Raw genomic sequence first — 24,953 nt, 5'->3', positions numbered from 1 at the left:
TTGCATTTCCCAAGCTTTCTCCTTCCTGTGGGGCCTCAACTCTCTCTCCAATGTCATGGCTCTCCTCTGCCACAGGGGAATGCTGCTCTAGTTTTCTCTTAGGTCCGAACACCAGGAAAGCAAAATACTCTTTTCTCCTCCCTTGGTTCCCTTCCATTCCCTTCTTGCTGATGTCAGAGATGCTTGGAATTTTCAGACGAAAGTTTGGCAACCCAGTGAAGGCTTACTAAAAAGCAACCAGGAGTATTTGGAGCGGATGTAACCCTATGAGATGGAGTCAAGCTTGCAGAATCCAGGGATCATGAAAGTGTTAGTAAACCATGCCAGGGAAGTGGGCCCACTGAAGGTCCTGTATTCGGGCTGTGCAATCTTCCAGTGCCAAATTTCTCTAAGGCGTCTCCATCGCCCACATTTCCCACTGTGTGTGGAAAATGCTGGGGGATAGGAGATCTTGGTGGAGGGTCCCCTGGTTCAAACACAGACCCACCACCTCTCCCGCAGAGTGTCTACTACCATTGGGTGGTTCTGGGAGGTTCAGTGACTTGTCTTAGGCAAGAGCTATGGAGAAACGCACTACCCTCCTGGATTTGAACCTGAGTACGTGGGATTCCATGACTAGTGGGTTTCCTTTTGGCATCCTGTCGCAGCCCTTTGCAAAGGATTTAGGGCTGTTTCTAGGTCACATTGGATATGTGCTCATATCTGCCCTGCTTTCCTTGGGTTGATCTCCAGGAGTCCTAATAAATTCCACTCCCAATAGAACTGGATTAGGAAGATTGTCTGATTCCTGGAAGTTTTTAACCATTCGGGTCACACTGGGATTCCAGCAGGTTGGTACTGGGAGGCAGGAGGCTGGGCTGAAGCCAGAGGGGCACCAGGGGCAGGGAGTTGGGCTGGGAAGACGCGGGTGCCAGCTTCCTTCACAACTGTGGCTGCAGCGGCCCCTTGTGGCCATTTTACACACGGGGAAACTGAGTGTTGGATACGGGGAAGTACCTTCCCTTAGAGAGATGGCCTCCTGCACTCGTTTGTTGCCCAGAGAAGGAAAGACACATGCCCCGGGTCACACAGCTGGAATCCAGATCCTTGGACTTCCAGCCGTCCTGGAACTCCTTCTCCGGATACCTCTCTCAGCTCAATGCCCTTTTGTTGTGCGTAGGAAGGCCGGGGAATAGCCCGGAGTGTGGGGCCTGCCCTTACCCACATAGGCCCCCTCTGATCCTTCTTCTCATTTCAGAAATGAGCAGGGTCAAAGGTCCGCAAAGAGGGGTCAGGTGCCAGGAGGGAGCGCGCCTGGAGGCAGGGCAGCTTCTCCGAGCGGCCTGTAGGGGCCGCTGTGGCACCGATTTGGCAGGTCCCTGGGCGCTCGCTGCAGGGGCGGAGCTAGCTCCGTGGAGGGAGGATGGAGGGAGGGCGGAGGGAGGGCGGAGGGAGGACAGAGGGGATGGGGGGCAGCCGGCCTGCGGAGCGCAGGGGGGAGCCCGCGAAGGCGGCAGCCTGCCCTGTGCAAAGCTGTGGCTGGTTCCACAGTGGACACCAACACGTCTTCCCGTGGCTCTAATCCTCTAATCTACCTAATCCACCTTGGAACCCCCTCCTCGAAACTGCACTTTCCAGAAGCTACCTCTTCTTGTTGAGTTTCCCCACGTCCAGGGAGATGGGTAGGCAGGACCACTGTCCCTGTTACTAGGATGGCGAACAGTTTCAGAGAGGCCGAGGTCTTGGCCAGGTCCCCCCAGCTGATAAGGGGGAGGCTGGCCTCCAACCAGAGCTTCAGACGCGAAATCCAGTCCCGTTTCCTACTCGCTCAGGTTGCTGTGAGTTTGCCTCGGGGTTAATGGGAAGGTGTGCTGCAGTGGGACAGGGGGCTTTGAAGTCCCCTCCACTACTACCTGCTGAGGGAGCCATGGGCAAGTCACTCAGCCTTTCTGTACCTCCTCTTCTCATCTGTAGAATGGGTGGTCATCATTTCCCTTGGGAGGTGGCAATAAGAAATGGACATAAGGATGGAACCTGGTCTAGGGTGGCCAGTGTTGTAAATGCTGGGGCCACTAGGCCCTGTCCTCTGTATAGCCTTCTCCCAAGGGATCCAGGCTGGGAATGGCAGAGCCCTGCTGTGCCTCTCTGAGGCAGGGGGTACAGAACGTGGGACAGGCATTGCTCAGATTGCTGGAGCCATGCAGCAGTGCAGCTGAGAGGGGCCAGGTTTGCTGGGGTCAGGGGTAGGGCAGGGTGTGAGGGATGCCGGGTGAGTCACTCACCAGCCCAGATGCTGCAGAGTGAAGGGGAAGGAGTGTGGGGGCTGGCCAGGCCTGGCGGCACCAGGCACCAGGATACCAGGCAGGGAGGGTGCTGCCCGGCAGTGGGAAGAGAGGGTGTGGTCCTGTGTCCGGCCCACACTGCCAGCTCCTGTCCTGTATGGTGCACCTCGGGAATGGGCCAAAGGAAAAATGTGGTCTGGGACTTCTCAGTTTGGGCCTGTGTGGTGACTGGGGTCCTCCCCCAGCTCCCTGCCCTCTCCTGCTCTCCACCCTTGCTAAGGCCTTTCCTCCTGCCCCTGTGGCTGGGGCTGGAGGAGAAAGCTCTGTGAGCCTTTCCCAGCCCCCCAGAAGGTCCCATCTAAGACAGACAGACTGAGACAGTGTCCACAGTACATCAGGCCCGTTGCAGCAGACATTAGCCACACCTGCCTGGATTAGGGGATCTGCAGGGTACTACAGACACTCAAGATCAACTGAAAGGACTTTACCGAAAGAACAAATTTTGGAAGTGTGAGCAGGAGCAGGGTTGGGCGGGAGCCTGGGGTGTGGACGGTGGGAGGCGAGTGGGAGTAACAGCGGGAAGCTTAGGGATAAATGAGGGTGTGGTGTGATGGTTGCTGGTGAGGGCGGTGGTGGGGAGGGGGGCCAGGGCCCTTAACAGATATCCCCCACCGCCTGCAGCTGCCTCCCATTGGCTGACCAGCCTTCTTCCATCAGAACGGGGCACAGAAGGATGGGGAATAGATCTGGAAGGACCCTGGAGAATGATCAGTTTGTTGGGAACATAAGATGAATAAGCCAGGCCCTGCCCTCCAGTTGCTCACTGGCTGGAGGAAGCAAGAGCCAGCTGAGCTCTCCAGGTGGGAAGAGGATAGTCCCAGGAAGACTAAGCACCAGAAAGGGCTGGAGGAGGGAGGGAGCTGGGCCTGGGCCGGATGGGGGTGGGGACCCAGTGGCTTTAAGGAAGAAGCTTCCTTTGGTTGCCATTACAAGTTGCCACAAACTTAGTGACTTAAAACAGCCCCAGCTTGGTGTCTTATTGTTGTAGGGGGCAGAAGTCTGAAATGGGTCTTATGGGCCAAAGTCGTCATGTCAGCAGAAACGCATTCCTTCTGGAGATTCTAGGGGAGAGTCTCTTTCTTGCCTTTAGAGGCTGCTGGATGCCTTCTTCCTTCAAAGTGCATCGTTCTGCCCTGTTTCCATGGTCCCATCTCCTCTCTCTGACCTTGACCACCTTGCCTCCCTTTTATGAGGACCCTGGCAGTTACATCAAGCCCACTGCGGTAGTCCAGGATATTCTATCCAACGCAAGACCCTTAACTTCATTGCATCTACAAAGTCCCTTTTGCCACAGAAGGTGCGTGTTCAGGTGTTCTGGGGATGCGTGTGTTCAGGTGTTCTGGGGACGCGTGTCTCTGGAGGGCCGTTATTCTGTCGAGGGCAGGGGACACTGGAGGCAGGGTGGGGCTTGGACGTGTGAGGGCTGAGGGAGGGGACGCTGCAGGTGGCAGGGACAACCCTAGCAGAGGCCAGGACCTGAGGATGGAAGCAGCATCAGCCAGCTCCTGGTGTGTGGTTGTAGGAAGCTGTGATTTGGGGGAACAGCCCTGGGGAAGCTGAAAGGCCAGGGCCCACTCCATGTCTAAATAAACCCAGCCTGCCTCTGAGGCGACAAGGCCGACCGGCCCCTGAAGGGTGGTGGGGCTGGGGCAGGAGTGTTCCTCCAGGACTTAGCACTGCTCTTTTCGGGTACGGTGCCCAAAATACCCCGGTAATTGTTTCCCAGGGGTGTCCTCCATTTAACCCTGCCCCCACCACCCATGGGACTCCCACTGCAGACTTCCTCAACATCCGTATCATCCACTCCTTCCCTCTCATCCTCCCTTCCTGCTCCGAATGGCGAATCTGGGTTTGTTTCCCCCTGTGGCCTGTGCCAGCCGCCAAGCTCTGATTATTTCCTCCAGCTTGACTTCCCAGCTACCCTGAACCGCTCCCTGCTCCTGAACTCCATCCTTTGGCTCACTGGTTAGGCCCAGACCATTCTAGGAGCCCCCCTTCCCCTTCCCCACTATTCAGCCTCAAAGCATCAGCTCTTGGGAAGGCTGCCTCCCCTTTACCTCCTCTCCACCAAGCATGGAAGCTGTGAGCGGCTTCCAAGGGATCTTATATGATAGCCTGTACCTGCTGAGTGGCCGTGCAGCGCCTGGATGATGGACACATCACCTTCAGTCTTCCTGCCGGGGGTAAGCACTGTTAACTCTTGAAGGCTTACGTGTGCTGGGCACTGTTCTTCTTCTTCTTCCTCCTCCTCCTCTTCCTCTTCTTCTTCTTCTTTTTTTTTTTTTTAAGATTTTATTTATTTACTTGTCAGAGAAAAAGAGAGCACAAGCAGGGGAGAGGCAGGCAGAGCAGGCAGAGGGAGAAGCAGGCTCCCTGCTGAACAAGGAGCCCGATGCAGGGCTCGATCCCAGGACCCTGAGATCATGACCTGAGCCGAAGGCAGCTGCCTAACCGACTGAGCCACCTGGGTGTCTCCCCGGGTGCTGTTCTTGACGCACGGTTTTGACTTCTTTTGACAAACCCCCTGAGACTGATCTTATTGGCTGTAACTGGCCTTGAGTGACATGCCTTTAAAATAAATAGTGGATCCATGAATTAAATCCAGGCCTCATTTTATAGGGGAGATTTAATAACTGGGCTAGGCTAAGGAAACCAAGGTGTGGCTCGTTTCCAAGGCCACGCTTGTCGCTGTCTCACTACGTGGTCACTCATTAATCTTAATTGCCACACGATGCCACTTAGCCTCTGCCTTGTTGTTTGTACAGATCTCTCCTACCCCACCTTCCCCTTGGCCACTATCTGGGCAGCTGGTTGGGTGCTGGGCCTGGGTCTCTCACCTCTGTGTTCCATACTCGGTACAGGTCTGGCTCAGAGCACAAGCCTGGCCAGATGAGTGAACCGAGGAGTAAATGATGCTTCCCTGGTCATGGCTCTGGGCAGAGGCCACCAGCAGCCACTGAGATCTGGAGGGACTGCAGGCTTGAGACTGTGCAAGGTACAGACCCAGGGTTCCAGCCCCTCCACATTTCTTGGCAGATCCAAACATTCCAGTCTGCTTTTTTTTTTTTTAACAAATATATTTTATGCATAGTTCTGGGAAGAGGTAATACACACTCAGTAGAATACAAAATTGTAAAAGGACAAAAAGGATCTTCAAAGAAAGGGTCATCCCCCTGCCTCCTGTGAATCCTGTGTTCCAGCTCCAGCTGCAAGCAGCAACCTGTGCCGTCCCTTTCTTATGTATCTTTCTAAGCATATCCCTGCATTTAAAAACCTGTTTGTGGCTATGTCCTCCCCAGGAGCATATGGACAAGGTGTGGCCATGGATGCACACGGCTCTGCAGGCTTACTTTTTCATTTAATAAAATATTTTGAAAAATCTTTCCTATCAGTCTGCTGGACACGTTCTTTCTGGAGGTTGCACATATCTTATTGTACAAGAGGCATCCTATGATGGATATATCAGTGTTTTCACTCTCGCAACTGCACATGACCTGCGATGGACATCTTGGTACGTGATGTCATTTTGCACGTGTGCAAAACTACACCTGCAAGATAAAACACCTGTAAGAGAGGTTGACAGAGACAAAGCGTGAGACTGAAAATCCTGATATATATTGGCAATCATTGTTCATGCAGGTTCTCCTGATTTTACCTCTGCCGACAACGTGTGGGTGTCTGGCTCCCCCTGTTCTCAACAAACAGTAAGATATCCACCCTTTTTATCTTTGCCAATCTGACACCTGTAAAACATGAGATTTTAGGATGGTCTAAATTTGCATTTCTCTGACCGTGAGGCCGGACACTTTCATATATCTAAATGCCGTTCATATATTCTTTCCTAGGAACTGTTTGCTTTTATGTTTTGTTCTTTCCCTCCTGGGTTACGGATCTCTTACTCAGTTCTTTGTAGGAAGTCTTTATATGTGTTAAGGATATTGAACCTTGGCCCATGATGGAGGTTGCAAATACCTTCCCTGTTGTCCTTTCCACAAGGTCTGCAGAGAAAGGCTAGCTGCTTATCACTTTCCACCTTTGACTCTGGTGCCTCGCCCCCCTGCCTTATCTCCTCTGTAATTATTTCAATTATTTCTCCGGGGCTGGGTGTCTTCCTCTTGTGTGACCTGGTTTACAGCTTCTTAGCTCCACGCAAGATGAATTCCCATTTATGTTGGGAGACAATTATCCACGGATCTGTCCCATGTATTCTGTCCACCTTGCGACCAGGGGCGCTGAATGGCTTTCGATGTGGTCTGTCTTCTCCAGAATGTTTTAGGAGCCGACTGCCTTGGAGGGCAGAGAGAGCATCTCCCACTTGAGCAGAGGCAGGTTATCTTTTCCTGTTCCATGTAATAATGACGATGCTTCCTGCTGGAGCTCATTTTATAATGAGCTTGCTGCTCCTTATAAAAGATCTGGTTTCCCAAAGCTTGGGGCTTCTCACCTGTGAATCAAAACCCGTTGCATATGCAGCACCCAGCTGGGTCAAGCTTTGCATCACCCCATGGTCCCCTGGTCAGCGCAAACACGACAAGGCAGCTGCTTGCTGTGCCTTGAGTAATCAGATACTGTGTCTCTGACACAGGAATCTCTGGTCTGTCAGCGCCCAGAAAACTGCAGCAGGCTAACTTGTTAGCTTGCTGAAAGAGTAAATCTCAGACCTTTACGGTTGTTGACAATTCGGCAGCTGGACAAGGTGAGGCTTTATTCACCTGAGCCCAAGGTCACCCAGATAGAATGCAGCAAAGCCAGGCCTGGAATTGGGTCTCTTCCTTCTGAGCTTTGGCTATGCATAGCCTTCCCCCGCTGGCAGGGAAGCTGGCCACGTCTAGGCTCTTGAGGCTGATTTATCTTCGTGTCTTTCCCATGCCTCCTGCATGGTTCCAACATGGTGGTTCCATGAAGAGTGGTTCTCAAGCTGCAGTGAGTCCCAGAGCCATGAGCATATGGACGCTGTGGACTGGGAGCGCCTGGGGGGCTTAGTCATTAAGCGTCTGCCTTCGGCTCAGGTCATGATCCCGGGGTCCTGCAATCCAGCCCTGCATTGGGCTCCCTGCTCAGCGGGAGGCTTGCTTCTCCCTCTCCCACTCCCCCTGCTTGTGTTCTCCCTGTGTCTCTCTTTGTCAAGTAAGTACGTAAAGTCTTAAAAGTCTTAAAAAGAAAAGAAGATGGGTTCTTACTGAAAATGCAGGCTCACCACCAGAGATTTGATTCAGTAACCCTGGGGCGGGGGCACCCAGGCATCCGCGTTTTAAACAAGCTCTTCTGGTGCCGCTCATGGGGGGGTCTAAGAACCCCAGGCGGGGAGTCCCTGCTGTGAGCTGGCGGCCACTGCAGTTGGTGGGCAGAATGACTCGAAGGAAGCTGGCTGGAGACGGAGGAGCCTGGTCCTGGAAGAGAGGCACGGGAGATCAGCCCGAGGGAGGCACCGCTGTTGCTGGCACTTGAGGTGATAAGGCTTGGATTGGTGGGGGGGGGCGACAGAGGGAAGGAATGAAGGCCGCGTGGGGACCCCAGGGCCATGGTCCCAGCTTTGGGGCATCCTCCAGTGGCTGGCTGACTCCTCAGACACTCTGCATGTGTCACCTGGCTTCTGCACTCAAAAAAGAAAGAAAGAGAAAAGAAAAGAAAGAAATCCAGTAGCCTGGTCTGCAAGGTCCTTCCTTGTCTGAGTCAGCTCTGCAGCCTCCACTGTGCTCGTCCTTCTTCGGCACAGAAGTTAGACCACGAGTCACAGGACCAGGCCTCCTGGGTTCAAACCCCAGCTCTGCCACTTAGCAAACTCTAAGCTTAAGCCGGTTGGCCTCCGTGTCCTAGCGAAATGGGGAGGTTGCTATTGGCCCCAGTGTCTACAGCAGAGGAGCTCTGATGATTTAAACACGTCAGTGTATGTTGTGCACTGAGGGAGTCAGGCCTGTAGTAAGGACTTGATAGATTCAGATCCTTTGTTCCTGGGATTTTCCGCCCATCTGCCACCTCCGTGTGCTCACTCTCTTCACTGTTTATGGTGGTTCGCCCTGGGCTCTACTCAGAGCCCTCCTCCTCTAGGAGGCCCTCCCTGCTCACCCCAGGCCTCCCTCAGGGCATTGTCCTTCCCTGAGCCCCAGCAGCCCACTGATTTGCATCCCTTCTCCAACCCTGGCCTGCACATCTGCCCCTGTCCGGAACCTGTGGTGTTTACCTTACTCTCCTGTAAGCACAGATCTTCCCCTAGGGGCAGACAGTCCGGATCCGGGACACCTGCCTGTGCGGCCCAAGTTCAGCGGAAAACCAGCTGTGTGAGCAGGGGCAGGACTGCTGTCTCAGTTTTCTGATCTGCAGACAGATGGAGTTGGGCTGACGCACCAGCTACGGGAGTTTAAAAGAGGGAGCCCTTCTGCTTAAGCAAAACCCTATGGGAAGCGGTATGTATGTATGTACGTATGTAGCACGAGGGAGGGCTGAGCTGCTCTGGGTGAGTGTGCGCACGTGTGTATGAGTGTTGAGGTGTGAATGAGCGTAGGAGCATGTGAACACGTGACAGTGAGTGTGGAGGGTAGGGAGGGTGTGCGAGCGTGTGTGCATGAGTGAGTTGAGTGTGGGCGAGTGTGTGTGTATACGTGACTGCACGTGTGTGTGACTGTGGCTGGTCAGCGGCTGCTCTGTGCTGTGGGCTCTGCGGGCCACGCTTGGAAACCTCTGCGTGAGGAGGTTTCGACATTCCCATCTTACAAGAGTAGGAGTTTGTCTGATTCATCTCGCTAGGCTCCAAGTAGATGCTTTTTTTTTTAAGAGATTTTATTTATTTATTTGACAGAGAGAGAGAGAGATCACCAGTAGGCAGAGAGGCAGGCAGAGAGAGAGGGGGAATCAGGTTCTCCCTCTCTGAGCAGAGAGTCCGATGTGGGTCTCGATCCCGGACCCTGAGATCACGACCTGAGCTGAAGGCAGAGGCTTAACCCACTGAGTCACCCAGGTGCCCCTCCTAGTAGATGCTTAATGCTTCTCAGTGGTCAGGAGGAGGAGAAGGACAAGGGAAAACAGGCCTGGCAAAACTGGCAAGTTCTATGTTCCTGAAGCCTCCCCCTCCCTTTCCTGAGCTCAAACCGTTCCTTCAGAAACCGCAGATACCGATCTGTGTGTGTGAAGGCGTCTGTTTGGTTTCTGTGTGCCGGGGGCCCTAGCTGTGTGTTTACTGAGCTAGGGCTGATGTCTTTGCTGGATGTCCTGGTCTCCGCAGGCCCCTGCCCTAATCCCAGATGAGGCCTGCAGAGGAAGTATCCCCTCCCCAACTCTAGCACATTCCGAGGGAGGGGTTTGGATCTCAGGTAGGACTGGAGGGCTTCCTAGCTGCTTCCTGATGCCTTTTCAGTGTGGCCTGGCCAGAAGATCTCAGGCTGGTGCTCAGGCACCTTTGTGAGGGCTGGGCCCGATAGCTCCTGCCTCGACTAGCCATGAGGTGCCCATGGGAGCCAATGAGGCTTTGTCCTCTGGTAATGGGGTGTGTGTGTGTGTGTGTGTGTGTGTGTGTGTGTGTGTGTGTGCGCACGTGCGCCTTGGCTGGGGTATAGATTCCCTTTCTCTCCCAATCAACTGTCCACTGATACCAGGCCCCTGGCAGAGGGTGGGGCCTCAGCTGTTCTTTCTCCGGGTAAAGGGCATCTCACCCATCAGACCCCAGACCTGGGCACTCCTAGCGTTCCCAGCTTCTGGCAGCCCACCTGGGATTCTTTGCAGTGTCTGCTAATGAATGTTTATGCTGCAGCCGGCTGGTGCCTGGAGGAGCCAGGCGAGGCCAGGAGAGGGGGGGCTCAGCATTTTGTCTCTAGAGCTGCTCTAAATTCCAGCTGCTCTCAAGAATGTCCCTCCCCATCTCTGCCTGTCTTCCTTTCGGAGGAAGAAGCAGCTTTTCCAGAAACTCAGCTAACCTGACCATCCCCACCCCAAGCCTGCGGGGCCCCACTTGCCAACTTGAAGCCAGTGGAACCTGGGGCAAGTTGGAATTGAGAATATATAAACGCCCCTCATCTCGGATTATAGAGGTGATACCCGTTCATTGTAGCTTTGTTGAAAATGGAGAAAACCACAGGTCAGAGGTCACCTCCCTACTTCCTCCTCCATCTGTGGGCTTCCTGGGTGGGCACAGCTTTTGTCCTTCCCCCTCCCTCAGGGGGTGTCAGCGCTGCCAGTCTTGGGCACAGTGAGCGCTTGGTGAGAGGAACCCAATGAGAACCTAAGGCTGCTTGAGGACCCAGCTCTGGGGATGACCCTGTGGTGACCACTGTCTATCTGGAGGGGCATCAGAGAAACCGTGCCCCCCTGCCCCCCGACCTGTCCTCTGACTGCAATGCAAAGGCCAGCCTCAGACCTCAAGCTCGGAGTCACCTGGATGCCTCTTCTTCCCTCTGCTGCAAGGGAACCCACCCGCTCCCCTTGTTCAGAAGTCTCTGCGTTCAGAACTCCCCCGGGCCACTTCTCACATGTACGCGCGGTCTCCCCCATGGCCCCAGAATAAGCTCTCAGCATCTCTAACTTTATAAGAGTCTCTTATCAGATTTCCAGCTTCCACCCTTGCCCCCCACCTGGCTCCAGAGAGCAGCCCCAGAGCTCCCAGTGCTGCTCTGACCAAAGCTCTCAGGACAAAGCCCAGCCCTTGAGAAGGGGACTGCAGCCCCTGCACTGTGCTCTGGCCTGGCCCCCTCTCCTGCACTCCCCTCCACCGGGGTACCCCTCCCAGGTACCAGTTCCTGGGACACACCCTGCTCCTTCTTCCTCCAGGAACTTGCCCCTGCCTTGCCCTCTGCCTGGCTCCCCCAGAGGCCTGCAGGCTCCTTTGCCTCACTGAGGTCTCTCTGTCCACGGGTCACTTCCTCTGTTCCGGGCCTCCTTCGATGGCCACTCTCCGCTAGTGGCTCTTCACCCCTTCCCGGATCAACTCCTCCCCACGCACCGCTGTATGTTCGCCCCACCCAGATTGAAAGCTCAGGAGGGCAGGGAGTTTTTGACCATTTTGTTCCCGACGCCCAGAACCTGAAAGGTGCGTGGCACATAGAGGGTGGCCAGTAATTATTGGTTGAATGAAAAAAAAAGGGCTTCTCTGAGTCCTCCTCCTCAGCAAATCTTCATTAATCATTCGCTAGGGCTGGAGCCCCTGGGCCAGAGGCGGGGGAAGCTCCGAGGACATCTAGTTGGGGAGACAGGGCTGTGCCTCTAATGTGGAGAGTAGAGGGGTTGTTGGGGGTAGGGGGCAGTAGTGGGAAAAACTGGCCTGGCCTGAGTGCATCATGGAGGACGTTCCGGAGGAAGTGATGCCCAGGCTGGGCTCGGAAGAGGAGCTGGAGTTCCTGACATGGAGGGAAGGGGAAAAGGCAGGTGAGGAGCGAGGGTTCTCCAGGCCTGAGGAAGGTCCTGGTCCCTCCTGGAGGGCGGGGATGTTGCCCTCGTGGCCACATGTTGGCCTCCTGCTCACAGTAGGTGTTCCGAGAAGCAGCTGAGGCAGCCAGTGTGCTGGAGCCACACCTCATCTTGAGGAAGACCATGTCAGCTGCCGGACCGGAGCCTTGTGGGGATGCGGCTAGCAAGGGCTCTGTAGAGCTCTTACTTAACGGGATCAAATGAGCTTTGAAACTGACAGAGCCCCAGGTCTGAGAGTCTCTGTCCCCGAGGGAGGCAGTGCAGCTTCCCTGGTGGGAAGGACTAGCTGGCTGGAAGAGGACCATTCGGACAGAATCGGGGCAGACACCAGACACTCTTCTTTCTCTCCGTCAGTCTTGCGTCTGGCCCTCTTGGTGTCCCAGCCCAGGTGGGATGGGCTGAGGTTTGGCACAGGGCTCCAGATGGGGCCCAGAGAGCCCGGGGCCAGGACAGAGGCAGAGAGACGCACCCCTGGCCAAGAGGACGCCTAGTCCCTCCTTGTGTGCCGAGGAGCCTGAGGCTGGTCACGTACTCTGAGCCCCTTAGGAGGGGTGGGTTGGGAGGGAGAGGCAGCCCGTCTTCCCAGAGTGTGGAATGTGGCACCTGGGGGTGGGTGGAAGCTGACCCTCTCCCTTCCCCCACTGTCTGGACAAGGGGCAGTTCCCTAGGACTCAGAGCTTCTTCCCTTCCCCCAGGATTGGCTCTGGTTCCTGTCAGGCTGGTTTTTCCTCCCCTGGGGCTTGAAGAGGAACACCAGGGGCCATCCTGACCTGGCTTGCCCTGCCTCACCTTCCCTGGCTTCCCATGGTTGCGGGGAGAGTGACTGAGATGAGCTACCATAGAGGCAGCCGGACCTGGGCTGCTGTCCTTGGGGCCCTACAGCACCATGCACCTGGCTGGAGCAAGGTCTTGAGTTCCTCATAGCATGACCAGTGTTTCTTGTCTCTGTCCTTTTACAACCCATGCTCCCTGCTAGGACTTCATTCAGGCTCTCTTTATCTGTAACTCAGGCTCTATCAGCAGACCCTAAACTGGTCTCCCTACCCCAGGCCACGTCTACCTTCCTCGTCCCACCAGCACCCTCACCACTTGGAACCCACAGTGATTTCTAAAGTGTAGGTTGGGCCACATCGCATCTCTGGTTAAAATAACTTCCCATTGTCTTTAGGATAAAGGCCAGCTCCTTGCCTGAGCTTACAGCCCCCTCCCCCACTCCTTCCCTGATCCCTGCCCTCACCCAAGTACCCCAACCAGACCGAATTACCAGGGGGTCCCCAAACTGACCCCAGTGGTGCTATTCTTCCAGGCCCCTGTCCCCTTGCCCCCCTGTCTGATAAGAACGTACTACTCTTTTAGCCTCTTGCTCAAGGGTTGTGCCCTCCATGAAACCTCTCCATACTCCCAGGCAGAAATGAAGGCTCTTTCCCTTTGTCCCCACTTTGCTCCTGTGCAGACCCAATTTCCAGCACCTACACACTTGATTCTACTGATCTGTTTGAGGCCTAATGCCTACTGGCTCAACAGTTCTAGAAAGGTGGCCCCCATAGGGGCTACTCACTCCAGCACCTCTAGAAATCCCCCAGTTATTTTGGATGGTCCCGGAGGAATGCCCCCTGTGCTGCCGGCTGTAGGCCATGTGGGGTGCACTCTGCTTCCCTCCAGCTCCAGCACCGCCCCTGCCCCCACGGCACAAGTGCACTACCTGGGCTGAATGTCTGTGTCTCTGCTGACAGGCTGACTCTGGATGTTCCTAAAGCTTCTGGTCTTGGGGAGCCACAGCAGGGGTCTCCCCACCACATCCCTCTGTTCCACATCATCAGGAGGAGCCCTCCTGCACTCAGACTCTTTCCCAGTCTCTTGTCAAGTTCTGCCATCTCTTCCCTTCTACCCTCTTGCTTCCTAAAGAGGAAAAACCAGTGCAAGGGGTGGAGGCAGGAGCCTAGAAAACTTTTGGGGGGGCTGTCTTTTCCCCACATCTGCTGCTGCCCTTTCCAAAACTTTCTCTCTTGTGTATGAGACGAGGATGTCAGTGATGAGAGGAATCAAATGAGGTTGGTTCTCAGTGTCCATCATATAATGTTTCTTAAGAAATTATTGCCTGTTAATACATAACATGAAACAGGTTCCACGTAAATACATCCTTATAAAAAGAAGAACAGCAGAGATAAGTGTGGTTTTCCCTTGACACAAGCCTCCCCTTGACTATGAGCCTTCACTCGACTTCTCTCAGAGGAAAGCCTTGTTTTCAGGCTGGTGCATCTCCTCCCACATCTATGTGCTTACATGCACAATCACATGTATATCATGTATGTTTACATGCACAATCATATGTATACCCTATGTACTGATGGGCACATCATATGCTTACACGCACAACCATATGTAACCATATGTGCTTACGTGCATAATCATACATACATCGTATGGGCATATGTGCATAACATGTACACCCATATGGGCTCACACACAATCATGTACATCACATACGCTTACACGCACAATATCACATCATATGTACTTACACGCACAGTCACATGCACATCACATATGCTTACGTGCACAATCATATGTAACCATCGGTGCTTATGTGCACAATCACATGCACACACACGCACACGTACATTCATATGCAATCACATGTACACCACATGCTTACACGCACAATCGTATTGCATCATATGTACTTACACGCACAATCACATGCACATCACATAGGTTTACACGCACAATCATATGCACGCCGTATGTCATTGCATGCCTAATCATATGTGCACCACACACACGTGTGCATAATCATACGTACATTAATGCCAGCGTTAATTTATCATGTGTCTTGCTCTCTTGCCACTTTTATCTAAGACTTCATTCTTTTTTTTTTTTTAAAGATTTTATTTATTTATCTGACAGACAGAGATCACAAGCAGGCAGAGAGGGAGACAGAGAGAGAGGAAAGGAAGCAGAGAGCCCGACGCGGGGCTCGATCCCAGGACCCCGGGACCACGACCTGAGCCGAAGGCAGAGGCTTTAACCCACCGAGCCACCCAAGTGCCCCTCTAAGACTTCATTCTTTAGGGATTTTTGTGTCACTGTGTATTGACATTACTCATTCTGTTTATGTTACCCAGTTTACTCAACTGTCACCAGTGGTTTGTCTTTCCACCCCGACAAACGGCGCTTCCGAGAGCATTCACATGCCTCCCTGAACATAGGGCCGAGCGGTGCTTCGGGGCAAATGAGAAAGAGTGGCGCTGGTGGATTTTTGTGGGAAGAACCTGCCCAATCAGCCTGCAAAGTGGCCACTACAGGTCCCCTCCTGCCATGTTTGAGGGAGTTCATTGGCCCCCGGCCTCCCCAAACCTGCCATGATCAGACTTTGTCACTCTGCCTTGGCTGATGGGAAAGAGTGAAGCTGCTGTCCTCTCCTGGCTGCCCTTGGTTGGGTAGGGAGTCTGGGAGGGGAGCCTGGTGCTGTTTATGGACACTTACAGCCGGACCATTCAGTCTGAGCCTCCACTGTCCCACTCAGGGGACCTGGCACCCCAGTTCCTGAGCTCTGATCTTCCTGCCCTGCCCTCCTCTCCTTATGCTCCCAAGCTCTGGTCTCAGCTTTCTCTTGTCTCTTGTGAGTTATCATTTTGGGGGTTTCAGCGTTTTGTGGGAGTTAATCATCTTCTCTTTCCTCTTGTTTTATTCTCTCCAATATTCCCTAATGTCAGCTTAACAGGGTTTCAGGAAGGAGCGGAAATTAATGTGAGTATTCAGTCTGACACATTTCATCAGAACTAATCCATCTCTATAATCCCCTGTGGGATTGTTAGCTGCTGAGAGGCAGCAAAAACTTGTACATCCTTCTGTATCCCAGCGCCTAGTACTATGCCTGGCAGACAGGGGACGGATACAGGGTCAATGGACGGAGGCACAGGTCGGAAAGTACCTTTAACACCCGTGCTCATGGTCCCTGGGGAGGGGGGTGGCGTCTAGAGAAGGGTCACCAATTTACACAACAAGCAAGTTCATGAGATCTCCACTTTCTTTCTTTCCTCCAGCTTATGCATTCTGTTCTGTTCATGGGCACGCGTCCACCTGCTCTGTGGGGCTGATCTTAGAGCTTCATTTGAATGGCTCACTGACTAAATAAATAATTGCATATTGGAATAGGAAGGACAGGTTAGGATCTTAACAGGTGACCCTATGCCTTTCCTAGCTTGATGACTCTTGCTGCAGGCCAGTGGAGGAAGGACCCCTGACCTCCATCCTGTAAGAGGAACACAGCTTTCCTGGTTGGTGCTGTGGCTTTAGGGTATTAAAGGTCTGGGCTTGAATACTTATAATGATAATATAACAAATACATGTAAGTATTTATTATATAATATTGTGAAATATCATGATATTACTATTTCACATTATTTAACATTTTTTGGTGCTCACTATGTGTCAGGCATCCTTACAAGCACCATCTCATTTAACCCTCAAAACAACCCCATGAACCAGGTTGTTGCTATTATTACTTTTATCTCTATTTTGCAAGTGACTCAGAGCATCAGAGACTTGGGTACCATGCACTGAAACTCTCTAACGAGCAGTGTTTCTGATCTTATTGGACAGAGCCCCCCTTTCCTGCAGGGACCTCATGATGCTGAGGTTCTGCAGACATGAGTTGGGGGCAACTGGGCAGGATCCACTGTGGGGTCCCTTCATGCTTTAATATTCCCTTCCCCCTCCTGACCCTGTGTGAACCTGCCATGGAGACGACAGAACCCCGGCTCAGGGACCAGAGCTTGGAAGGGATTGTCTCTGGTCAGGTTTTGCCTTCAAACAGCCAGGAGCAGATCTGAGACTCCTGGTGGTGGGCAGTCTGTTACTGACCCCTCAGTTCCATCTCTGGGGAAGGCAGCCTGTAGAGATCGTTCTCTTGAGTTCTTGATGAATCACAGAGCTGGTCAGAAGCCACAGCTCATGGTGGAAGATGCTGGGGACTTTGCTGGCAAGAGAATGGGAATGGGGGATTCCTGCTGACTATACCTGCATTTCAGTCTGGGGCTTACTGCCCTGGCAACTGTATACGACTTTGGAAATGGGACCCAAAGGAGTTGTTCTAGAACTGGGACCTCTTCAGAAGAGAAAGCAGAGCCTCTGTCACATTCAGGAACCCAGGCCATGGGGCTGAGGGTTGAGAGGCTGGAAGCCGGACTCTGACACACCTGGCTGGGGACCCATCAGGTCACTGCTCCTCTTGAAGCCTCTGTTTTCTCCTGTGTGAAATGGGCAGGGCTGCCAGAGGATCTGATGAAACCCGCAGAGACTGTAAGCTGGACACCCCCAGTCAGTTGTTCTTAGGACTATGGCCCTGGGGTGGGTACTGGGACCCGAAGCTCTTCTGGAGTTTAAGGAACTCACAACCCCTTAATATCTGGGGGTGGGGATTGTTGGTTCTGTTATTTTGTTTCTTAACACAAAGTGCCTTCTTATCATGCCAGAAAACCAGAGATCCCAACTGGGGCTTGGTGTGCGTAGCAACTATCTGGCCCATGAGGAAAAGGCCTCCTTCTCAGGGTCAAATAAAGGGTGACTCACCTCAGACCAGCCCTGGCGGCTATAACCTTTGTGAAGGCCCAGCCGCACCCTGCTCTCATGGCCAGCTTGGGTCACGCCCGCCTCCTTTCCCTTTCGGGTGCCTTGGACCCACTTGTAGGTCTGATTCACTAGTTTAAACAGCCTCAGGCTGGTCTTCCTGAGTGGGTCGGGGCTGCTCAGATGGATTGGGGGGTGTGTAGGTGGTTTCCTGCCCCTGTTCCTGCATAAGTGGGTGGCTGGAAGGCAGTTTATTGGGGAAAGGTGAGGCTGGGACAAGTCTTCCTTTAGCCACAGGTGATCCAGGTGATGATGTGTAAAAGGAGGGCTGAGATTTCACTGGGGGAAACTGAGGCCTGTTGCTGGCCCACCTCCCTAACAGAGTCTCCAAAGGGCTTGGGGTCCCTGTCTTGCAACTATGTGGCTGCTCTGACCTAAGGAACCACTGGGGCAGTTCTGAGGAGGGGTGAGGTCCTTGGGGACAGGAACTGGGGTGAGGCGCAGGCAGTGTTTGGTCGGAGCCTGGCCCTCTCAAGTGATCAGAAAGGATGGGTAGAATTGTTGAGCAGGGGGAAGAGCGGGCATCATGGAGAGGAGGGCTCCTTCCTCTTATTATCAAAGCTCTTTGCTTTGTCTGTGAGCACCCTGCAGGGTCTAGCAGCCCACTCACTGATCCAGGGACTAGGACAACACTGTCAGGCTCCAGGACTGAGCCTGACACTCTCCTTCCAGATGCTCACAAGGAGGGAGGGATCCCATCCCATTTTCCCTCTCTGGGTGGCAGGTGCTAAATGTCTCATGGGCACATTATTTGCCTCCTTTAGGCTCAGACCCCCCCCCCCCCCCCATCATGATTTCAGTAAATCGGTGATGAATGAATGCATGATTTGGGGTTGGAGGTTGGGGGTTGTTCTGGAAGGGTGGGAGGTAAGAGGCCCCCACTGGGAGCAGGTGGGGGCAGGCTTGAGCTTGGGATTGCCAGGAAGTTCCCTACAGTCCAGGGACAGAAGCCTCCCTGCAGCTGTCCCCAGGAGCCTCTGGTGGCCCCAGGGCTTTGTCTGGCTCCAGCAGGGCGGGGCAGCTTTGTCTCTGGAGGCCAGCGGCCAGGGCACCCTCCTCTGGGGGACTGAGAGGAAGTCAGGAGGTGGGTGAATCCCCAAGGGGCAGGCTCTGAGAGTTGTAATTCCAAGTGGGGTTTAGGAATCTCCTGAATGTATTGAAGGAAAGTGTCCAATCCCCAGAAAGGGACTTCAGAACATAATTCCAGAGGGGGTCTCTGACTGTGGGGATGGAGGGAGGACAGGGTTTAGGAGTCTACTCTCTGGGGCACTTAATTCCTGGGGGGTTTCAAGCCCGGGGAGGGTCAGAATGTGAATGAGGGCGTCTCTGTGTGTGATGGGGGTGAAGAAAGAAGTGAGTGCGCTAGGAGGTGAGGAGTGCAGTCGGGGCTCCGGAGGAGTTGGGGTGGGGCAGTTCCCCCTCAGGGCCGCGGGAAGGAAGAGCCGAGGTAGAGCCACCAGGAACTGACCAATTGGGAGAAACGCCCATATTTGTACCCAGGAGCCTGCAAATTCCTCGGGGCTCAGATATCCGCCCCTTCACCCTCCCCCTTCCCCCGCCTGCCCCGGGCATAAAAGGCGCCAGGTGAGGAGGCCCTCGCCATTCCTCTCGCCGACAGCTGCTCCTCTGACCAGCGTCGCCCGAGTCCTCCTTCGCCATGACTTCCTACAGCTATCGCCAGTCGTCCGCCACCTCGTCCTTCGGGGGCCTGGGCGGCGGCTCCCTGCGCCTCGGGGCGGGAGGTGCCTTCCGTGCGCCCAGCATCCACGGGGGCTCGGGCGGCCGCGGCGTGTCTGTGTCCTCCGCCCGCTTCGTGTCCTCGTCCTCCGGGGGCTTCGGCGGGGGCTACGGCGGGACCTTCGGCAGCAGCTTTGGGGCGCGGTCCGACGGGCTGCTGGCGGGCAATGAGAAGCTCACCATGCAGAACCTCAACGACCGTCTGGCCTCCTACCTGGACAAGGTGCGCGCCCTGGAGGAGGCCAACGGCGACCTGGAGGTGAAGATCCGGGACTGGTACCAGAAGCAGGGGCCCGGGCCCGCCCGAGACTACAGCCACTACTTCAAGACCATCGAGGAACTGCGGGACAAGGTGGGCGGCGGCCCAGCTGCGGGAGGTGCACCTGTAGCGCAAACCTAGCCCGCGGGCCGGGCGAGGCGGGAGGAGGGACCTGCGCCACCACCCCGCAGGGCGGGAGCTAGCCCGTTAGGAGGTGGGAGGGCCGTAGGGTGGGGCCGAGAGCAAGGGGCAGGTAAGGAGGGGCAGGGCAATGGGGCAGGAAGTGGAGGTCTGGGTATCGGGAAGGGGGCGGGTTAGTGGGTGGGGTGTGCAGAGGCGGCGGGGGCGGAGCTGGTCGGTGGGGAGGCCTGGGAGATGGGGTCGGGAGGAGTGGGAGGAGGTGGGACGAGCTGTAGGCTGCCCAGGGGCCTTGGCCGGGGGCGCAGTTGCAGCTGGGACAAGCAGGAATTTGGCCTGAGAGGAATGCAGTCTACCCCGGGTCAAACTTATCCTACCCTCTGCTGCCCCCGGCATGGGCCCGTCTGCATTCCTTTTCTCTGGTGGGGCAGCTCTGGTTTCCATCAGGCTCAAGCTGAAGCCCCTCCTGCCCCGCCCGGGCTGGGGGTGGGAGGGCACCCCGTAGTTAGAAACTTCAAAGAAGAATGGGAGGGGGACATATGCTAATGGCCTAAGGATCTGGTAAAGGCGAGATAACACAAGCAGAGCCACCCTCCCAACCCCGTCCTTTTTGGGGTTGGGGGTACTGGAGCCATAGGTCTAACAGGGAGCCCCTAAAGGCATGCAGGGTGCCCGGAAGAAATGTATCAGAAACCAGCGGGACATTTGATGATCCCATGTACTGGGGCTCCAAAAACGCAACTCCCTACGATGTCGCCCAGTGCTCGCCAGATGCTGGGTGCCACATGCATGGAGCAGGTAAACCAGACCTGTGGACAAGGAGGGACAGCTAGAGTTGTAAACAACAAAATAGAATACTGCTTACACATAATTGTAACCTGACAATCATAAACTTACCATGTACTTTCTTTACCCATTCTCTGTCCTACACACACCCAAAGTGGAAGCAAAATTTCCTTTTTTTTTTTTTTTTAAGATTTTATTTATTTATTTGACAGAGACACAGCGAGAGAGGGAACACAAGCAGGGTGAGTGGGAGAGCGAGCAGCAGGCTTCCCTGCGTGGTGCAGGGAGCCAGGACCCAGGGAAGTTCAACGACTGAGAGAGCCAGGCGCCCCCTCCTTTTCTTTTCTTTCTTTTTTTTTTTTTTTTTTTAAGATTTATTTATTTATTTGAGAGAGAGAGAGAGGTGTGGGTAGGGACAGAGGGTGAGGGAGAGAGTTTCCTCAAGCAGATTCCCCTCTGGGTGTGAAGCCCTGTGCAGGGTTCCATCCCAGGACCCTGAAATCATGACCTGAGCAAAGAATCAAGAGTCGGCTGTTTAACCAACTGAGCCACCCAGGTGCCCTAGCGAAACTTTCTTGAAACAATACTTACTGTACTGTGGGTGATCTCATATTTTATATTCTGTTCAAGTTCATTAAAAAAACTATGCAAATTACCTCCCAGTACAATGACTAATGAGTCATGACTTGCTCTTTGAAAAACATAAACCCAAGTACCTTAATCAATGGCATAAATATGCCCATCACAGCAGAGGGACTTCAGGTGGGGGTGAACTTGGACAAGGAATCCTCAGCTTCATTTCTTGCCTCTATAAAATAGGCATAGCCAGTGACCTGGCATGAAAGATGAGGGGCAAAGTGCTTGGCACATATTTGATGCCCAAGAAATGGGACTTCCCTTTCCTGAGGCAGAATGTGCTTTGAACGGGGGCTATGGACAAAAGTACCCAACACTGCATCTGGTTGGCAGATCGCTAGAGATTGCCTCCCGTAAGACCATTTAGAGTTTCCCTCGGTACAGTTCTCACTTTCCTCCCAGACTTACCTTCCTGTCCTCCTGTACCCGTGCTCTACCATCGGCTCAGTGTCCCTGATGATGGTTTCTCCTGCTGCAACTCCTGGGCCTGCACTGATTTCAAGACCTCCCAGAGAGCTGGCCAACAGACGGCTGAGACATGGCTGGGCTTTGGTCTCTAGGGGGTAGAGGCATACTCATTTGCTCTCCTCTCTTTCCTAGGAAGAAAGGGGGTGGGCAGTACCAGTCCACTGACCTGGTGCCAACTTCCTGCCTCTTATCTTCCAGATTCTTGGTGCCACCATCGAGAACTCCAAGATTGTCCTGCAGATTGACAATGCCCGTCTGGCTGCGGATGACTTCCGAACCAAGTGAGTGTGTTTGCCTTGGTAGGTTGCTGAAGCCGGGGCAGAGAAGGAGGGGCAATCCCAGGCCCTTTGGGGGCTCAGTGCAGTGGGGGGACCGGACTCTGTCCTCACTCCCCCAAGCTGGCCTGAAGCAACTGCCCCCCATGGACTCCTGAACCCTGCGGGAGATGGGGGGAAGTCTTCAGGGGTTCAGAGGAAATGCTGCTCTGACTATATCTATTTCCTTTGAAAGGTTTGAGACGGAGCAGGCCCTGCGCATGAATGTGGAGGCTGACATCAATGGCCTGCGGCGGGTGCTGGACGAGCTGACCCTGGCCAGGACCGACCTGGAGCTACAGATCGAGGGCCTGAAGGAGGAGCTGGCCTACTTGAAGAAGAACCATGAGGAGGTGGGTTTCAGGTTGGGCCATCTCTCCATCCCACCCCAACTTCCCAGGACTGCATTTTTACCCTGTATTCTCTTGACCTTGGCCATACCTGCTGCACTCTCGGTATGGCCCCGGGTGTGGAGCGGGGCTCGTGGGGCTCCCAGGGCTCCAGCAGTGGATGGACTGTCCACTAGTTTGTCTTGTCGGTGCTGGCTCTGAGGTCTGCACCTGAACCAGCCCCTTCCGTCTGGGGAATGGGGGAGTGATCTGGCCCAGGCCCAGCAGGCTCTGGGATCTGACATGCCCATCTCTGCTGTGTCTTTCCAGGAAATCAATGCCCTGAGGGGCCAGGTGGGGGGCCAGGTCAGCGTGGAGGTGGATTCCGCTCCAGGCATCGACCTTGCCAAGATCCTCAGTGACATGAGAAGCCAGTATGAGGTCATGGCTGAGAAGAACCGAAAAGATGCTGAAGCCTGGTTTATCAGCCGGGTACGCAGTGGGTAGCAGGTGTCCTTGGGGGAGGTGGCAGGGAAAGAGAGCTTCATGCTCTCAGGCAGAGTTCTGCCTCAGTGCTCATTCCCTCTGCCTCCTCTCTTCCTGCAGACCGAGGAGCTGAATCGGGAGGTGGCCGGCAACACAGAGCAGCTGCAGATAAGCAAGTCGGAGGTCACTGACCTGCGGCGCACCCTCCAGGGTCTGGAGATTGAGCTGCAGTCTCAGCTAAGCATGGTCCGTATGCCCAGCCTGGTGGGATGCATAATGGAGTCCGCGAAGCCTTGCACAGCCTGGGCTGTGGCTGTGTCCATGCCCTCTCTGGGAACCAGTCTCCCCTGAGTCTCTTTCCCTCTCCCTGCCCTCAGAAAGCTGCTCTGGAAAGCACGCTGGCGGAAACAGAGGCCCGCTTTGGAGTCCAGCTGGCCCAGATCCAGACTCTGATCAGCACCCTGGAGGCCCAGCTGAGTGAGGTGCGTGCGGACACTGAGCGCCAGAACCAGGAGTACCAGCGGCTCATGGATGTCAAGTCTCGGCTGGAGCAGGAGATTGCCACCTACCGCAGCCTGCTGGAGGGCCAGGACGCCCAGTACAACAACCTGCCCACCCCTAAGGCACTCTGAGTCCAGCAGCCTCCTGGCTTCCCGCTCTCCTGCAGAGGGGACCCCTGGGTAGGGCCATGGGAGGGGAGGGACACTACCCCTGGCTCTTCCCCCTGACCTGCCAATAAAGTTTTATGGCTTGAGGACAGTTGTTGGGTTTGTTTTTTTGGCCCTTAGAGTTGGGCCAGAACTTCTTGGTCCTGTTTTGGTTTTATTTAGATCACCCTGTCTGTCCCAGGGGAAGGTGGGAGGGTGCTCACCGCAGGGTAATCCTGTTTGCAGAACTCTTTGTCTATCTAACCTGTTCCTGAAAACAGGCTTGTGAAACAAGCATTGCTCCCCCGGCCCCCGCCCATTTTTAAAAGATTCATTTATTTGAGAAAGAGAGGGAAAGTGTGAGAGCAAGTGTAGTGTGCATGACTGGGGGGGAGGTGGCAGAGGGAGAGACTCCCTAGGCAGACTCCTCCCTGAGCATGGAGCCCAGCGCAGGGCCAGGTCCCAGGACCCATGAGATCATGACCTGAGGCAAAACCAAGAATCAGAAGCTCAACAGGCTGAGCCACCCTGGCGCCCCAGATTGCTCCCTTTTTACGGATGGGTAAACTAAGGGTCAGAGATTAAGTGGTTTTGTTATATATATCGATATATAGATATATATAGATATGTTAGATATATATATCTGACATGGCAAAGGTGGGATTTGAAACTGTGGGGTTGGTTTTTTTTTTTTTTTTTCAGGTTTCGTTTTCTCTCCACTTCACTTTCTCAAGGGTTGGTATATATTTGTGTGTCTGAAAGTAATGCTTAATTGAGCACCTAGTATATACCATTTGGTCAAACAACCCTAAAAGGTATTTCGGATGAGTAGTACCTTATAGAGCAAGAAACAGGTTCAGAGAGGGTAAGTAACTTGTGAGAGGTCACACAGTGACTTAATGGCAGAGCCAGGACCAGAAACAAAGTTTCCTGATGGTGCCATCCTATACCCCAGTCTCCTGGGATTGATGCACCTTATGCCAGGTCCTTAGTACCTGTCAGTTTTGCTCCATGTGAGGGTCTGGGACTGCAATCCCCTGGGCCAGGTCCTATCGATCCATTCCTCCACCTAACCGAAGGAGAGCCTGGGGCTTCAGGGGTCAGAGCTGAGTGATGGGGGCAGGCCTCCCACTTAGAAAGCCGAAGAGGGTATACCTGTTGGTGTGTGTGTATGTGTGTGTGTGTGCATGCACAAACATATTCATCCATCCCTAGGCAGCCCCACAGAAGCCCCTTACACCCACCAGCTCATACCTGGGCCCAGAGCCCGGAATGGGACCCAGCCGTGACCCAGACCTCCCGTACAGACTCCCAACCTGGCTTGCCTGAAGTTGGTCCTAGGCCAGCAAAGGAACCTAAGTCCCAGCTTCCCGGTCAAACTCTGCCCTTGTGTGGGTATGGTCTTGCCCCTGTGGTTTACAGTTCAGCTGCCAAGAACTGAGGCCAATTAAAGGTAAATAAGTAGTCCCACTTCCCCTTGGCTGAGAGGTTCAGGCTGAGTGGGTCTGTTAGGCCCCATGGATCTGTCTGATCCTGTGCTGGAGGAGGCTGGGGGGGTGGGAACACTGCACTCTGTGCCCCCGGAAGGTGTCTTGGAGTGGCACATGTGGCCGCCGGGAGTGCCCAGCGCTGTACCAAGGAGGCCGAGATCCAGTCATACCCTGTGCTGAGAATCCTGAAGGAGGCGCTCTTGTTGCCAGTTTCCTATGGGTCTTAGAGACGTTCCTTAACTCGCTTCAGGTCACAGAATTGGGGAGTCCAGAGCCCAGGTCTTCCTTCCCTCCCTGGGCCAGGAGCCCCTTCGGCCC

At 54.3% G+C, this 24,953-nt stretch overlaps 1 protein-coding gene across 1 annotated transcript; it reads left to right on the top strand.

Annotated features, from left to right (window-relative positions):
- The first annotated feature begins 18,957 nt into the window (after positions 1-18,957).
- Positions 18,958-23,257, top strand: KRT19 (keratin 19). The gene is made up of 6 exons (XM_045985997.1): positions 18,958-19,434; positions 21,568-21,650; positions 21,880-22,036; positions 22,343-22,504; positions 22,619-22,744; positions 22,876-23,257. Exons 1-6 carry the CDS (start codon positions 19,003-19,005, stop codon positions 23,128-23,130), a joined length of 1,215 nt encoding a protein of 404 aa, XP_045841953.1. The 5' UTR covers positions 18,958-19,002; the 3' UTR covers positions 23,131-23,257.
- Positions 23,258-24,953: the final 1,696 nt, after the last annotated feature.

The sequence above is a fragment of the Meles meles genome, chromosome 18, assembly GCF_922984935.1.
Source record: "Meles meles chromosome 18, mMelMel3.1 paternal haplotype, whole genome shotgun sequence".
Classification (NCBI taxonomy): Eukaryota; Metazoa; Chordata; class Mammalia; order Carnivora; family Mustelidae; genus Meles; species Meles meles.
The sequence above is the reverse complement of the archived record's forward strand: the minus strand, read 5'-3'. Positions and strand labels throughout refer to the sequence as shown.